Source organism: Pleurodeles waltl, chromosome 6, assembly GCF_031143425.1.
Source record: "Pleurodeles waltl isolate 20211129_DDA chromosome 6, aPleWal1.hap1.20221129, whole genome shotgun sequence".
Lineage (NCBI taxonomy): Eukaryota > Metazoa > Chordata > Amphibia > Caudata > Salamandridae > Pleurodeles > Pleurodeles waltl.
This window is the reverse complement of record NC_090445.1, coordinates 862,022,671-862,040,706: the sequence shown is the minus strand read 5'-3', so window position 1 is coordinate 862,040,706 and position 18,036 is coordinate 862,022,671. Positions and strand designations below refer to the sequence as shown.

The 18,036-nt window shown below is 44.3% G+C and overlaps 1 protein-coding gene across 1 annotated transcript in view; it reads left to right on the top strand.

Moving 5' to 3' along the window:
• The window catches only part of RRP12 (ribosomal RNA processing 12 homolog), a 682,638-nt gene that overhangs the window by 416,016 nt on the left and 248,586 nt on the right, over positions 1-18,036 (top strand). Inside the window, exon 22 of the mRNA XM_069239610.1 lies at positions 607-687. Within this exon, the coding sequence (XP_069095711.1) occupies positions 607-687 (81 nt within the window). The remainder of the gene's footprint in view (positions 1-606; positions 688-18,036) is intronic.

Here is an 18,036-nt window from a genome sequence, read left to right as displayed (position 1 = left end):
CTATCTAACCACAGTTCTGTGAATTGTACTCTAATCGTTAAAAAGATTCCAATCTAGGAATCTTCACACTGGTCAAAGCCAATTTGCTGTTTGGGGGAGGGGGGGGGTCTGCATCTGGGGGTGCAGAGAGCCTTGAAAGCAACTGATGTCAGCATGCAGGAGTGGTGCCTATATGGGCAGAAAAGTGTCATTGTGGAGACACACACACACACCCTCCCCCCCCCCCCCCCCCCGCCCCAACACACACACACACCCCACCCCACCCACACACACCCCCCACCCCCACCCACATCCCCCCCACACCTACTGGCACGCAGGGGTACTGCTCTAAAGTTTCCAGATCCAGTCTGGCACCTGGGGAATATTCAGAAGGGGATTCATCTGGGTTATAGAGTCTCTACCAGGAAGGTTGTTACCAAAGGTAAGTAACTTGTTTGGGAAGTTGAATATGCACAGGAATAAAGACCTTGCCATGTACATCGGTTTGCTGGTGTGGATGTGTATGCTAAACTCCGTGTGTTGACAAGGGCAATTTTAAATCTAGCATCTATATCTGATATTCGTTTGTAACTCCTTGTTTTATCTGAAATATGTTTCTTTTGGCAGCCAAGGTTGAAGTGCTTGATTCATGTGGTGAAGCAACTCACGGTAGACCATGAAGCCTTCATAACAGCCCTTATTCCGGAGGTGAGATTGAAGTTTGAAAGGCAAAGTTTTTGCCTCTTTTCTAACGCTAATCATACTTGACAGGTATTCTATAAACGTTCTTATAAGGGAGTGTGCATGCTCAGTTTGTTTAGTTGTTGCAAAAAAAAAATGCCCCCTAAATGTGCTCTTATGTCAAGCCTCTTATGACTTTTATAACCTCTGGCCTCCAATAAAGGTGCTTTTAAAAATCATCTTGTGTTGGTTTATGTTTTATGCAGATGAGCTCATAGGTCTCGATCTAGAATTAAGTAAATGGAGTGAGAAAATAAGTTTGTGTATTCCTTTTTAATTCCAAAGAAGGGTAATTCCTACTATGGTACTACCCTGGAGCAAAGAGGCTCAGGTTTTCTGAACTGCCATATGTCTAGTAGTGGCACAGTCTTGATAATGTTTTAGGATTTCAGTTTGATTTACAGTGTGTTCTACAAGTTAATGCTTATCCATCTGGGTAGCGGGTTGTATGAAATGTTACATTTGCCCTTATCCCTGGGTGAGATGCTATAAGCCTGATATCTCTTTCTGATGAGCATTAGTCACAAGTAGAAAGGTAATGACGCTTTAACTGTTATGTAACTTTAAAACAGTACCATGGTCCTAAATTTTTGAGCCATGCTTGAAATAGCAATGTTAAGCAAGCTGAATAACAAAAGGCACTGATCAGAGTTCAGCAGTAGACTCGGCTTACTTGAGAACCAGACTGATTTTGCTATTCTTTGGCCATCTGAAATGCTTCTCGATAACAGCTTAAACTCCTGGTCCTATTGTAGCTTCCTGATGAACATAACCCTCATGTTCTCCCTCAGAATAGTTTTTGATTGTTTAGCAAAAATCCTCTTATAGCCTTCTCAGCAGAAGTCCCAGCAGGCAACTTGAAATCACTCTGGTGAAGCTGAGAAGATTAGGAAGTGAGAGTCCAGAGGTTGAATTGTTGGTAGGTGCCTCGGACTCGTCAGTACATTTTTTTTCCTTGAAGTGGGAGATTAAAGATTGGAGTTGTATGTGCACAATTTCACCTGCTGTTTGGGCGTTTCTTATGCTGTTAAGAAAACTGTTTTTACATTATTTTTTGTGTGGTTTTCATATAATTCCTTTGAAGAAGTAGACAGCAGAAAGACCACAGCTTCATTCAGTGTCTTGAACTTTTCGACTGACTTCCTAACACACACTTTCTTCCATTGTCCTTTTGTTTTTTCATAGTTAAAATTGATTACAAGTCATAATCGTAGTGTAGGAATTGTTTATGGCATAAAGAATTAGCTTCGTAAGAAAAGGTCATTTTACAAATCTGCTGAAGGGGTATTGCCAATCTGTTGTATTCCTTATGAAGCCCTCCTGTCCTTTTCCCATTAGACAACACCTCCAATTGTGCACCTTTTCTGCTGAAACGTTTTTTACATTTATTTTCCATTTTAGCTGCACTCAAAACCAAGTGTTTGCTCTGCAAGGACTCCTATCATGTTTTCAGTAACTGCAGTTCTCCAGTATATTTAGTTATTCTCATATTTTATTTAATTAATTGTATTTTATAGTGATTATGCTTCTTCTGTCAGCTCAGTGTTTTTCTAGGTGACAGCTAATCCAGAGGGACAGGAGGTTTGTACCTGATGATGGTGGACAGGGCCAGAAAGATTTCTCTTTACTTGCCTGTGAAAATAGGTATTCGGGGATGTCCAGTATTTCAGAAAGTCTGTGCAAACTTTTGTGTCTCATTGGGAGAAGAGAACCTTTAATTTGAGATGCTGACTTTGGACATCTACTCTGTTCAGCTGGTATGTTAGCAATAGTTTGGCCAGTAAATGGAGAACTAGAATCTGCAGGGCTTTAACAGAACCGATGGTTTATCGTTCTAACTTCATTTGGTTATGTAATGTGGACGGAAGATTCATGTCTTTGACAGGTGAGGTAGATAGCATTGTGCTCATTGTGGTCTGTTAATTTAAACCAGGCAGTTCAGATGACCGTACAGTAGACTGAGCTTTTCTTTGAGATAAAGGTAGTAAGGGCAGCATCTGCAAAAGCATCTTAGGTGTTGGAATGCATTTTTGTGGCGTTATTGCAATAGGCTTACTGTTCCAATTGTGCTTGACGTCCACGTTATGCCTCTTTCAGGGATGGAATTAGGTGAGACACTTCATTGGTGGAAGGTGTGGCACAACAAGTTATGGAGATGTAGATATGGAAGGAAATTGGTATCTGGGCTGATTCTCATGTTAGGGGATTGCAATAGAGGTGTTGAGAAACAAGCTCAATTCCACATGGAAGAAGTGAACCAATGAAGAACAGATTCTTGCTCTCTGCAGACTGTTGATAGGCAACTCATAGGTGTCTTGTTTTCATCACATTGAACAAATTGAGACGGTCTGGAGGGTCAAAGCCATGGTTGGTTCTCTCTTTCTTAGTATTAATTCAGTAATTTCAGTCTCGGCAAGAGTCAGAAATTGTGTCTAACGTCACTGAAGTTGTTTTCTTCATTTAGCTGGGAAGCCGAACAGTCATCACCCATACTAACGTCTTTGATGCTTACGTGAAACCAGGGATTGCAAATATCTCTGGGTCCAGAATTGTTTCGAACAGTTGGAGATTTATGCTAGTATGTTGTGGTTTTTTTTTAAGGTCGTCCTGAGAAGTAGAGGATGTGTTAATGATCTTTAAAAGGTGTTAATGTTAGCTTTGTTTCACAGGTACCTATTCCAAAATTCAGCTGGTGTTAATGCCTTTGTTATGCTGTTGATTGGGGAGAGGTGCAGAGATGAAATCATGGAAGTAAAAGGACAGTTTGTGCTGGGTTGGGAGTAAAAGAGGTCTTAATCAACTGGTTTTTGGCTTAGGAGTAATGATTGGCGTGATGTTGGCCCAATGTATCTTGTTTTTGTTGTCAATGAAGAATTTGCAGCCGTCTCACAGCTGTGGGAACAGCACTGCTGTGGGTAAATGTTTTGGGAGTGACAGAGAGCCAGAGGTGTTACTTTGCCCATTAGTATGCTTACCAGATGCAGAAATTGAAAGTAAAATGTTTGAGTGATGGAGGACATGTTTTATCATGTGGTGGTAAAATCGGATTTCCATCTGGTATGCTAGAAGATTAGATATTTTTGTCATGTTTCCAAGGCTTGTCCCTTTCTTCAGTATTGTAAATAAAGGTGTTTCCAATTTTTTTCAGATTTAGTTTTGCATTTTGTATGTCGAGTCCAAAGATAAAGACTGAAAACATGCCTCTTGCCATTAGGGTCAGACTGTTATCCAGTGGGGCAATGGCTCAGAGTACTGAATGGCGTGCGGGTGCTGATGTTTAGGTAGGAAGCAGCTGAGAACCCAACTGTCTTGGCTTTGTAGCTGAGTAATTCAGGGGCTAATGGACCAGATCCGTGGTGGTTGAGGTCATTTATCTCTGGCATTCACTTGCATAAGAGCATTGAATAGAGCATTCCTGTTGTTTAACATGTATTGTTCTGTGGATTAGCAGTGGTGCTCTGTGCAACTGAGCACCAGAGGAGTTGAACCTTCCCTCAACCTAAATAACTCTGGGTGTGTGATATTTACAGAAGCCACATCTGCCTTGGATAATTTAAAACTAAATTAAGTAATAGGAGTGCAGCTGACCAGGTCTACATTCACATATACATGTATTTAGCCAAGTACAACATGCATCACACCATGTAACATGGCCTAAAACAGTCCCTGTGGTGCCCATAATATATAAAGTGTCTAGCAGAGACAAAAGGTCGTACTCGGAATCAAGCATAGGTGCTAGCTCACTGTCGGGCTGTACAACCAATGCTTAACTCGTATGTCAGTTTGCTCAGATATTGAGTTGAAGCGCTCTTGCTGGCATTGATTATTTTCATGCACTCTTAATTCTGGCAGTTCGAGATACAATGTTAGTCTTTTAGTTCAGGCCCCATGTTACCTGTTCTCTGGGACATGGCTCAACATGATGGTTGGTGGTGTGCTCTTCATGGTCCCACCAATCAGCGTCTTCGTTTAGAGGGTGCAAGATTGCAGGCAACAGCCTGACTCTCAGATTTTGTGACTGGGAACGAATAACACATTAGCGCTTGGCAGTGGTCATCTGTTTTTGTTAGTTGTGGTCTCCAGACTGTTTGGAAGATTATCGGCGACAGCTGTGTGTTGATGCTTGCAGGTCTTACAGCACGTTGAGTGAGTGATAGTGCCCCTTGTCATGCTGTAGCTATGCTGTGGCACTCTTGATTAAGGTTATTGATGCTTTGTGCAGTTTGGCACATGAACCACTCGGGCGCTAGGTGATCCAAATGGTGAGGGTTCGGGCCAGTTCTGCTCTTGATACAAGCCAGCTCTTTTGCATTTTCCATTCTCTGGGAACAGCTTATCCTGCTGGCCAGGCAGCATCCAGGCGGTAGGCAGGCCCACATCTTTTCCAGCCAGTGGCGCAGACTTCATAGAAAGTTGCCTCAGCTCTAGAAGACTTACTTTCTTTCCTGTAGACACCTGCCCTGGATGACAGTAGCTGAGTACTCTGCAGAGCACTCCCCTACTTGGTGAAGACGAACTGGAACAAAATAAGATTGTGTGGCTCCCACCTTTACACTGTTTTTCCAGACAGGGGATGCTGATCCACGAAAGTCCTGGAGCCAGTTTCAGGTGGTTCCTTTTCAAGTTTTATTTTCTGGCTGCGGTGCACGGTGAATACTGCCACTACAGGTAGCGATAAGGCTGGCTCCAAGCAAGATTATCTAAAACCTGGGCACGATGCTGTGTTAAGTCTGTGCATGTGGCTGTCGTCAACCTTCCTAGAGTAGCAATCCAGGCAAAGGCAAAAGGACAGGCTCTGCTTACAAACATAATCACCCTTAACAACAGAACCTTTTGACTCACACCTACTCCCCTCCCATAAACTAAATGGCAGTGCTCAAGCAGGACTAATCAGGAATCCCTCATACAGTTTCGAAGGGTAGCCCTGTCCCATCCTCCCACATTTCTGTGTCCGGGTTGTCACACTTCAGCGACAGGAAAGCAGGAAAACACTTCCCTTGTTTGGGAAGCTATGTTCCGTCCTCCATCTTGTGTCATGTCATGGCTCTCGAGAATGGATGCCAATGATCCCAGCACTCACTCTCACTTTTAAGATGTACTTATGGCACACTCCATACTTTATAACAAATTCACCTTACACGGCATGTCACTGTAAGGGTGTTGGTTTTACATAGAATTGGAACTATAGCCAAGTGGATTGGTAGGCAGCATTCCCACCTGAACCAGGAAAAGGGTTTGCTCAGGATTGCAATCAGAACAATATGCAGCAAACATCGCATCATGTCAGCAACTCATGACATGGACAACAGACCTATGTTATTAAAGAGGGCATGCATGGTGCATCCGTCCAGGTCACAGAACAGGTAATGAAATTTAGAATCCCCATGCACAGGCGTAAGCCTCCTGCTAGATTAGTGTGACAGCTGGGCCAACAACAGTTCAGTATAGCAGTTTAATTTTCACGTGGGTCGCTCAGGAAAGCTTTGTACACCTGTTTACTATGCAGGGGACACATAATGTCACAACAGTGATGGCCTTTGTAATGATTAGTGTAATTTACCTATTGAACCTGTAGTAGAAGACTTTCCATGACTCTGATGTTTGGTAGTTTCTTGTGAGATGTAGTAGTCTTTGTTGCATAGTGTTAGAGTTTCCAGTCTGCGACCTGACTGTAGGGTGGGGCCATTATTGCTGAATCTGCAGTGCTAACATCATCATTATAGGCCTCCCTGTACTGGCCCCGTTCACCACCAAGTTAATAACTCCTTTCCATTATTTGGTAAAGTTGCATAAATGTGCAAATATTACTCCTTTTTATATTAAAACAAGTGATTACTAATCCTCAGTCTGTCCAATCCATAAACTAGTATCAGCCATTCCAATGATTCACCATGCTTTGAAAACCATAGCTACCCCTCCTTACCTATTGACTCCTAGAGAAACAGATCTAATAAATAAGAAACAGTCCGGTTTCGGACCTCACTATGGGATCCCATCACACTCACATTGAAGGATGAGCTGCTGATAAAAGTAATATCACAGTTGTTCAAGACTGTTCGATCAATACAACGATTGATGTATAACCAGGATCTGTGGAACCTCGCAAATGGTTTACAATTTACATGCTTTTTTTTTTACTCTCACTTGCAATATTCTTTCCATCTGCAAGATTAATTAAAATATCTTGAGTTACAGATGTCTGCAATTACAAAGCACATCCATATGAAACTATTTACCACAAAATCAAAGGCTGGAAGAAAACTTTAAGATTTCACAAGGGCATTAAGCTCAACTTTCCACGTGCATATATAGTCCAGCAGGATAATATTCACCAAGGCTTTTTCACCTTGAATTGTTTCTTCTTTGAGACGTTGCTAAAATGTGAATAGTAATTCTTTCATCCAGTGCTGTAGTCCTTGGTTATCTTGTCCCCACAGATCATCATTTTCTCCTTGTCACCTTCAGTGTTGGTTTACTTCTTGTTTACTTTAAGGCAGCTGAAAACTGGCATTGAGCCTTCTTGAAACAAAGTAACTTTGTGGGTCCTATTATAAACAGTGTTTGCCATTGACCCTGTGTTACAGGCAAGAGTTGAAGGGTTCTATCAGCAAAATATTGAGTTTACCCAAGATGAGGAGGGCTTCTTGATGATTAGCAGTATCTTGATCCATTTTCAAAGGTTCTGTTTGCATTCATATATTCAGTTATTACAAGAATGATAGACATTTGCAAAAAGTGAATTTGAGTGCCGGTGTTGAATTTTAGCCAGCTTTCCAAAGAATTATTTGTGTTGACATGCAATAGTGGTTTGAGGATGCTGCTGTATCTGCAGAATATCCCTTTGCAGAGGTGTTTTGGATCTGATTTTATTTACCAGAGTTTCATTGAGTTTAAAGCAAATAGGTATTCATTGTGGTGTGGATATTGTAGGAATGCTTAACTGTTATTTAGCATTAAGGGGTGCCCCTCTGAAACGGGGAGTCTAAGTAGAGGCTAGCAAGTTTATCGGAGTTGACAGAGCTTTTGTTGGGTAGTGAGTTTAGATGAACAGGTAGACCTGCATTGTGATGCATGTGTGCATAAGAAACCATTCTAAAACGGTCACCGATCTGCACACTTACGTTGCTGTACATCAGTGGCCATTTCACCATATTTTAACCAAATTATTTTTTGATTTAACAATAACTTCAAAACTTCCATAAAGAATGCATATTCCATTCAGAACATAGAACAACATAGCATAAATTCCATAAGTTTAATCAAGTGTCCTGCTTTAACTTCCACCAAACAATAAGTGCAACATAAACTGTAGACTGAAAAAGTTGATCATCCAGAGCATGTCATCCAATCATGGAGCAGTGCGCTATGACTATTGTGCCAGTCAATGTCATTGCTAACCTTGAAACTTTAAAACAGTCATTCACTTTATCCCAAACTCAGTCATTGCCAGGTCCTCCTCTGTGGACCCAACGAGGTCACCCTTTAACACAAAATTTTGTAATGAAATACATTGTTTTCTCATCCGAGTGGGGCATGATAATCTCGGAATACCTTCTTCCAAAAATCCTAGAAATATACCCAGTATTCTTTCAAAGTCATTTTTGTTGTCTCCGAGTGAGTGTGACAAATTTTGCATGGCTAGCAGATTCCAAAACATAAGGTAGCAAGCAATTTCGGGGTCGTTCTCTCTTTCGCCAACAGGCTTCTAGTGGGATATTGCCTGCCTGTATTATACAAATTGCTGTGGTTTGATGTATCCCGATATCTTCCTCATGTTACCTGAATCTTCCAGATGGCTTAATAAGCAGGAATTCCCAGCATATATGTTTAAAGTCACCTCTTGGCCCACACTGTCCCTATTAAAAGGTGCTCAAAGGTGGGTATTTTCTATGCAACTTGGTTGGGTGGTAGTGCCAGGCCAAAATTACCTTGTAGTGCGCTTCCCTATTCATAGTGCTTTTGGAAATCTGCACAACATCACCACCACAATATATTCTGTTCAGCCTCTAACATATTCTTCCAATGCTTCTCACATGGGTGTATCGTTAGCCCCGCAGCCTGCTGGTAGGAATCTGTATATAGCGATAACATCCTTTGACTCTCTAGCATGTCATACCAATTTCTTTATTGGAATCAGGTCCCTGGTAGCTGCTTGTATGAGATCAGTATGGATTAACAAGTATCTGATTTGTGTATAGCAGTATCTTTCTGACTCATCAAGATTACATTTCTTTTTACATGAGTCGGATACTAGAATTTCTTGCCCTTGAAAAATGTTGGATAATACTAAACAGTTGTTAGATTTCCACTGGTCAAAGGGCTGGATTGTAGTGAATAGGGGTTTATGTGAATGGGACGATGGTGAGACACTGTTGTTTTGTTAACATGTCCCAGACCATCAGTTTTGTGCTCATGGGAATACTAAGGTGCGCATTTAAAAGGTCTATCTTTTGCTGACTTCCATATAAGATCCCATAAGATTCTACCTCAAGTATCCTATCCTTATGTACCCACAGTTTCCTTGAACGACCAGTCAACGATAACTAGAAAGTTATGTCACACTATGTAGGAAGTTGGCTCTGTATGTGCTATTTCAAAGTAAGGAATAGCATGCACAGAGTCCAAGGGTTCCCCTTAGAGGTAAGATAGTGGCAAAAAGAGATAATACTAATGCTCTAGTTTGTGGTAGTGTGGTCGAGCAGTAGGCTTATCCAAGGAGTAGTGTTAAGCATTTGTTGTACATACACACAGGCAATAAATGAGGAACACACACTCGGAGACAAATCCAGCCAATAGGTTTTGTTATAGAAAAATATCTTTTCTTAGTTTATTTTAAGAACCACAGGTTCAAATTCTACATGTAATATCTCATTTGAAAGGTATTGCAGGTACGTACTTTAGGAACTTTGAATAATTACATTAGCATGTATACTTTATACATAAAACACAATAAGCTGTTTTAAAAGTGGACACAGTGCAATTTTCACAGTTCCTGGGGGGGGTAAAGTAATGTTAGTTTTAACAGGTAAGTAAGTCACTTACAGGTTTCAGTTTTGGGTCCAAGGTAGCCCACCGTTGGGGGTTCAGAGCAACCCCAAAGTTATCACACCAGCAGCTCAGGGCCGGTCAGGTGCAAAGGTCAAAGAGGTGCCCAAACCACATAGGCTATAATGGAGAGAAGGGGGTGCCCCGGTTCCAGTCTGCCAGCAGGTAAGTACCCGCGTCTTCGGAGGGCAGACCAGGGGGGTTTTGTAGGGCACCGGGGGGGACACAAGTCAGCACAAAAAGTACACCCTCAGCAGCGCGGGGGCGGCCGGGTGCAGTGTGCAAACACGCGTCGGGTTTACAATGGTTTTCAATGAGAGATCAAGGGATCTCTTCAGCGTTGCAGGCAGGCAAGGGGGGGGCTCCTCGGGGTAGCCACCACCTGGGCAAGGGAGAGGGCCTCCTGGGGGTCACTCCTGCACAGGAGTTCCGTTCCTTTAGGTGCTGGGGGCTGCGGGTGCAGGGTCTTTTCCAGCCGTGGGGAAATGGAGTTCAGGCAGTCACGGTCAGGGAGAGCCTCAGGATTCCCTCTGCAGGCGTCGCTGTGGGGGCTCAGGGGGGACAACTTTGGTTACTCACGGTCTTGGAGTCGCCGGAGGGTCCTCCCTGAGGTGTTGGTTCTCCACCAGTCGAGTCGGGGTCGCCGGGTGCAGTGTTGCAAGTCTCACGCTTCTTGCGGGGAGTTGCAGGGGTCTTTAAATCTGCTCCTTGAAACAAAGTTGCAGTTCTTTTGGAGCAGTGCCGCTGTCCTCGTGAGTTTCTTGTCTTTCTTGAAGCAGGGCAGTCCTCAGAGGATTCAGAGGTCGCTGGTCCCTTGGAAAGCGTCGCTGGAGCAGGTTTCTTTGGAAGGCAGGAGACAGGCCGGTAAGTCTGGGGCCAAAGCAGTTGGTGTCTTCTGTTCTTCCTCTGCAGGGGTTCTTCAGCTCAGCAGTCCTCTTATTCTTGTAGTTTCAGGAATCTAAATTCTTAGGTTCAGGGAAGCCCTTAAATACTAAAGTTCGATGGCATATGTTGCTGCAGATACACATGTTTCGCACAGTCCGCTGCCTGGTGTTGGGCTCGGAGTATTACAAGTTGTTTTTCTTCGAAGAAGTCTTTTTTGGTCACGGGACCGAAGGACTCCTCCCTCTTCGGCTCCATTGCGCATGGGCGTCGACTCCATCTTAGATTGTTTTTTTCCGCTGTCGGGTTCGGACGTATTCCTTTTCGCTCCGTGTTTCGGTTCGGAAAGTTAGTCAGAATCTCGGAAGAAAGCGTCGGTATTGTTCCGTTCGGTATCGGGATAGTTCGGTACATCGACACCGATCATCGGAAGACTTTGGGGTAGCTTCGATCCCCATCGGGGCCTGGTCGGCCCGACCGCGTGCGACATCGAAGCCGATGGAACGGACCCCGTTTCGTTTCTGCCCAAAATGTCACAGTAAGTATCCTTATACAGATCAGCACTTGGTCTGTAACTTGTGCTTGTCCCCTGAGCACAAGGAGGATACCTGTGAGGCCTGTCGAGCCTTCCGGTCCAGAAAAACACTCCGGGACCGAAGAGCCAGGCGTCTACAAATGGCGTCCACGCCGACAAAACAACGTTTCGACGACGAAGAGGAAACATTCTCGGTTCCGGAATCAGAATCCGGAGACTCCGACGTCGAACAACAACAACAAACAGTGAGTAAGACGTCGAAAATTAAAACCATTGAGAAGACAAAAGCCCAGGGGACGCCACTGCCACCAGGCCATGGCTCGACCCATAAAACCGGCGAGCCGTCGAAGGCGCCGAAAAAGGGCACGCCCATAGCGAAGACACCCGACTCCGGTCGAGGGACCGCCATGGAGCAACCTCGGAGCCGAGATAGCGGCTCCGAGAGGCAAAAACAAGATGCCGGCACCGAAAAACATCGGCACCGAGACACACTGCCGAAAGCCACAAAAATTCTGTCGGTGCCGAAGCCGAAAAAAGATTCTCTCTCGGCACCGAAAAGTTCCACACCTCCATCCTACACAGAGGAACAAGGAATAAGTGGCCAGATGCACAGATTTGGACAAGAGCTCCAAAGTGTAGAATCAGACTACACACAAAAGAGACTGTACATCCAGCAAGACACAGGGAAGATATCAACCCTTCCCCCAATAATGAGAAAAAGAAGGATCGGACTTCTCAAGGATGACGCACAACCACAAGCCAAAGTGGTTAAAAAAGTCACGCCTCTGCCCTCTCCACCACAACAGGCATCGCCGGCACAAACACCGCCAGCGCAAACTACCATAAGTCAAGATAATCAGGATCAAGACGCTTGGGACCTATATGACACCCCAGTGCCGGACAATGATCCCGATTCATACCCCACAAAGCCGTCACCGCCAGAGGACAGTACCTCATACTCGCAACTGGTGGCTAGGGCAGCAGAATTCCACAATGTCCAACTGCATTCCGATCCTATAGAGGATGATTTTTTATTTAACACCCTCTCGGCTACACATAGCCAATATCAATGTCTCCCAATGCTACCAGGGATGTTACGGCACGCAAAACAAATTTTTGAAGAGCCCGTAAAATCAAGAGCCATCACCCCAAGGGTGGATAAGAAATACAAACCACCACCCACAGACCCAGTGTTTATTACTTCGCAGTTACCACCTGACTCCGTAGTAGTAGGGGCAGCTCGCAAAAGAGCAAATTCCCATACATCTGGCGACGCCCCACCTCCGGACAAAGAAAGCAGAAAATTTGATGCGGCAGGAAAAAGAGTAGCATCACAGGCAGCCAACCAGTGGCGCATCGCAAATTCTCAAGCGCTGCTGGCCCGATATGACCGCGCACACTGGGATGAGATGCAACTTCTCATAGACCATCTTCCCCAGGAATACCAAAAAAGGGCGCAGCAAATAGTTGAAGAGGGACAAACGATCTCAAACAATCAAATCCGCTCTTCAATGGACGCAGCCGATACTGCAGCGAGAACAGTCAACACTGCTGTCACCATAAGGAGACACGCTTGGCTCCGCACTTCAGGCTTCAAACCTGAAATCCAGCAGGCTGTCCTTAATATGCCCTTCAACGAGAAACAACTTTTTGGCCCTGAAGTGGACACAGCCATTGAAAAACTTAAAAAGGACACAGACACGGCCAAAGCCATGGGCGCACTCTACTCCCCGCAGAGCAGAGGCTCTTTTAGAAAAACTCCATTTAGAGGGGGGTTTCGTGGCCAACCCACAGACACCACCAGCGAACAAACAAGAACCACACCATATCAGGGTTCATTCCAAAGGGGAGGTTTCAGGGGATATAGAGGGGGTCAATTCCCAAGGAGTAGGGGAAGATTCCAGACTCCAAAAACACCTCCACCTAAACAGTGACTTTCAAGTCACACAACCCCTTCACTCAACACCAGTGGGGGGAAGACTAAGCCAATTCTACCAATCTTGGCAGCAGATTACAACAGACAATTGGGTATTAGCAATAATCCAACATGGCTATTGCATAGAATTCCACAAATTCCCACCAAACATCCCTCCAAAAACACGCAAAATGTCACCACAACATTTAGAACTTTTAGGACTAGAAGTTCAAGCACTACTGCAAAAGGATGCAATAGAGTTAGTACCAGTACAACAAAAAAAACACAGGAGTTTACTCCCTGTACTTTCTAATTCCAAAAAAAGACAAAACATTAAGACCAATATTAGATCTCAGGACACTAAATACCTACATCATATCGGACCACTTTCACATGGTCACACTACAAGACATCATTCCACTGCTCAAACAGCAAGATTACATGACCACATTAGACCTAAAAGATGCGTACTTTCATATACCGATACACCCTTCTCACAGAAAGTACCTAAGGTTCGTATTCAAAGGAATACATTACCAATTCAAGGTGTTGCCATTCGGAATAACAACTGCACCAAGAGTATTCACAAAATGTCTAGCAGTAGTAGCAGCACATATCGGGAGACAACAGATACATGTGTTTCCTTACCTAGACGATTGGCTAATCAAGACCAAACAGTAAAAAAGTGCACAAACGACACCACATATGTCATACAAACCCTTCACAAACTGGGTTTCTCCATCAACTATACAAAGTCACACCTCGAACCGTGTCAGACACAACAATATCTAGGGGCAACCATCAACACATCAAAAGGAATTGCCACTCCAAGTCCACAAAGAGTGCAAGCATTCCACAAGGTAATAAGTGCTATGTTTCCAAACCAAAAGATACAAGCAAAATTTGTGCTAAAACTTCTAGGCATGATGTCATCATGCATAGCCATTGTCCCAAACGCAAGCCTACACATGCGACCCTTACAACAGTGCCTAGCATCACAATGGTCACAGGCACAGGGTCAACTTCAAGATCTGGTGTTGGTAGACCGCCAAACATACCTCTCGCTTCTATGGTGGAACAGCAACAATTTAAAAAAAGGGCGGACATTTCAGGACCCAGTGCCTCAATACGTTATAACAACAGATGCTTCCATGACCGGGTGGGGAGCACACCTCAATCACCACAGCATTCAAGGACAATGGGATGTACACCAAACAAAATTTCATATCAATTACCTAGAACTGTTAGCAGTATTTCTAGCGTTAAAAGCCTTTCAACCCATAATAACACACAAATACATTCTTGTCAAAACAGACAACATGACAACAATGTATTATTTAAACAAACAAGGAGGAACACACTCAACACAATTGTGTCTCCTAACACAAAAAATATGGCAGTGGGCGATTCACAACAACATTCGCCTAATAGCACAATTTATTCCAGGGATCCAAAACCAACTAGCAGACAACCTTTCGCGAGACCACCAACAAGTCCACGAATGGGAAATTCACCCCCAAGTTCTGAACAAGTACTTTCAAATTTGGGGAACACCCCAGATAGATTTGTTCGCAACAAAAGAAAACGCAAAATGCCAAAACTTCGCATCCAGGTACCCACACCGCGAATCACAAGCCAATGCTCTATGGATGAGTTGGTCAGGGATATTTGCATACGCTTTTCCCCCTCTCCCTCTCCTTCCATATCTAGTAAACAAGTTGAGTCAAAACCAACTCAAACTCATACTGATAGCACCCACATGGGCAAGACAACCTTGGTATACAACTCTACTAGACCTCACTAGTACCGCATGTCAAACTACCCAACAGACCAGATCTGTTAACACAACACAAACAACAGATCAGGCATCCAAACCCAGCATCATTGAATCTGGCAATTTGGCTCCTGAAATCCTAGAATTCGGACACTTAGACCTCACACAAGAATGTATGGAGGTCATAAAACAAGCTAGAAAAGCTTCCACTAGACACTGCTATGCATCTAAGTGGAAAAGATTTGTTTGCTACTGCCATACCAATCAAATCCAACCATTGCATGCCTCTACAAAGGACATAGTGGGATACTTACTACATTTGCAAAAAGCGAATCTCGCTTTTTCATCTATAAAAATACACCTCGCAGCAATATCTGCTTACCTACAAACTACTCATTCATCGTCTCTATTTAGAATACCAGTTATTAAAGCATTCATGGAAGGGCTAAAAAGAATTATACCACCAAGAACACCACCAGTTCCTTCATGGAACCTTAACATCGTCTTAACAAGACTCATGGGTCCACCTTTCGAACCCATGCATTCCTGTGAAATGCAATATCGAACCTGGAAAGTCGCATTTCTCATTGCAATCACATCCCTCAGAAGAGTAAGTGAAATACAGGCATTTACCATACAAGAACCATTTATTCAAATACACAAAAATAAAATAGTTCTAAGAACAAATCCAAAATTTCTACCAAAAGTAATCTCACCATTCCATTTAAATCAAACAGTAGAATTGCCAGTGTTCTTCCCACAACCAGATTCCGTGGCTGAAAGGGCACTACATACATTGGACATCAAAAGAGCACTAATGTACCACATTGACAGAACAAAGCTAATCAGGAAAACAAAACAACTGTTCATAGCTTTTCAAAAACCACACATAGGTAATCCAATCTCTAAACAAGGCATTGCTAGATGGATAGTCAGATGTATTCAAACATGCTATCTTAAAGCCAAGAGAGAATTGCCTATTACACCAAAGGCACACTCAAACAGAAAGAAAGGTGCTACAATGGCCTTTCTAGGAAACATTCCTATGAGCGAAATATGTAAGGCTGCAACCTGGTCTACGCCTCATACATTTACTAAACACTACTGTGTAGACGTACTAAATGCACAACAAGCTACAGTGGGCCAAGCTGTACTAAGAACATTATTCCAAACTACTTCAACTCCTACAGGCTAAACCACCGCTTTTAGGGGAGGTAACTGCTTTATAGTCTATGCGAAACATGTGTATCTGCAGCAACATATGCCATTGAACTGAAAATGTCACTTACCCAGTGTACATCTGTTTGTGGCATTAGTCGCTGCAGATTCACATGTGCCCTCCCGCCTCCCCGGGAAGCCTGTAGCCGTTTAGAAGTAGATCTTAAATCTTAAACATTTGTACATTTGTAAATAATTATTATAAACTTTTTATGTACATACGTATTCACTCCATTGCATGGGCACTATTTATAGCAAACAACTCCATCCTCACCCTCTGCGGGGAAAACAATCTAAGATGGAGTCGACGCCCATGCGCAATGGAGCCGAAGAGTGAGGAGTCCTTCGGTCCCGTGACCAAAAAAGACTTCTTCGAAGAAAAACAACTTGTAATACTCCGAGCCCAACACCAGGCAGCGGACTGTGCGAAACATGTGAATCTGCAGCGACTAATGCCACGAACAGATGTACACTGGGTAAGTGACATTTTCATTTAAGGGCGTGTTTAGGTCTGGGGGGTTAGTAGCCAATGGCTACTAGCCTTGAGGGTGGGTACACTCTCATTGTGCCTCCTCCCAAGGGGAGGGGGTCACATCCCTAATCCTATTGGGAAATCCTCCATCTGCAAGATGGAGGATTTCTAAAAGTTAGAGTCACTTCAGCTCAGGACACCTTAGGGGCTGTCCTGACTGGCCAGTGACTCCTCCTTGTTATTCTCATTATTTTCTCCGGCCTTGCCGCCAAAAGTGGGGACCGTGGCCGGAGGGGGCGGGCAACTCCACTAGCTGGAGTGTCCTGCGGTGCTGGCACAAAGGGGTGAGCCTTTGAGGCTCACCGCCAGGTGTGACAGCTCCTGCCTGGGGGAGGTGTTAGCATCTCCACCCAGTGCAGGCTTTGTTACTGGCCTCAGAGTGACAAAGGCACTCTCCCCATGGGGCCAGCAACATGTCTCGGTTGTGGCAGGCTGCTGGAACCAGTCAGCCTACACAGATAGTCGGTTAAGGTTTCAGGGGGCACCTCTAAGGTGCCCTCTGGGGTGTATTTCACAATAAAATGTACACTGGCATCAGTGTGTGTAGGAAGTTGGCTCTGTATGTGCTATTTCAAAGTAAGGAATAGCATGCACAGAGTCCAAGGGTTCCCCTTAGAGGTAAAATAGTGGTAAAAATAGATAATACTAATGCTCTATTTTGTGGTAGTGTGGTCGAGCAGTAGGCTTATCCAAGGAGTTGTGTTAAGCATTTGTTGTACATACACATAGACAATAAATGAGAGTTCGATGGCATCTGTCGCTGTAGATACACATGGTATGCATGAGCTCGCCATCTGGTGTTGGGTCGGAGTGTTACAAGTTGTTTTTCTTCGAAGAAGTGTTTTCGAGTCACGGGACCGAGTGACTCCACCTTCTGTGCTCATTGCGCATGGGCGTCGACTCCATCTTCGATTGTTTTCTTTCCGCCATCGGGTTCGGACGTGTTCATGTCGCTCCGAGTTTCAGAACGGAAAGATAGCTGAAGACGGAAGATTTTCGACGGTATCGTTGCGATCCGGTTAGAGATAGATACATACGACGACGCGTTGAACATCGAAGCGCTTCGGTGCCCTTCGGGGTAGATTTCGGCACCCCGTCGGGGCCTAGTCGGCCCGACCGCGTGGAGGACAACGCCGATGGATCGGACCCCGTTTCGATTCTGCCCCGAATGCCACAACAAATATCCTTATACGGACCTGCACTCGGTCTGTAATCTGTGCCTGTCACCCGAGCACAGTGAAGAATCCTGCGAGGCCTGTCGGGCGTTCCGGTCCCGAAAAACTCTGCGCGACCGTCGAGCGAGAAGACTGCAGATGGCGTCCACGCCAAAAGAGCGTCGACAGTTCGAGACAGAAGAAGAACAGGAGGAATCCTTTTCCATCCAGGATTCAGACTCCGACGAGCTACACTCTACA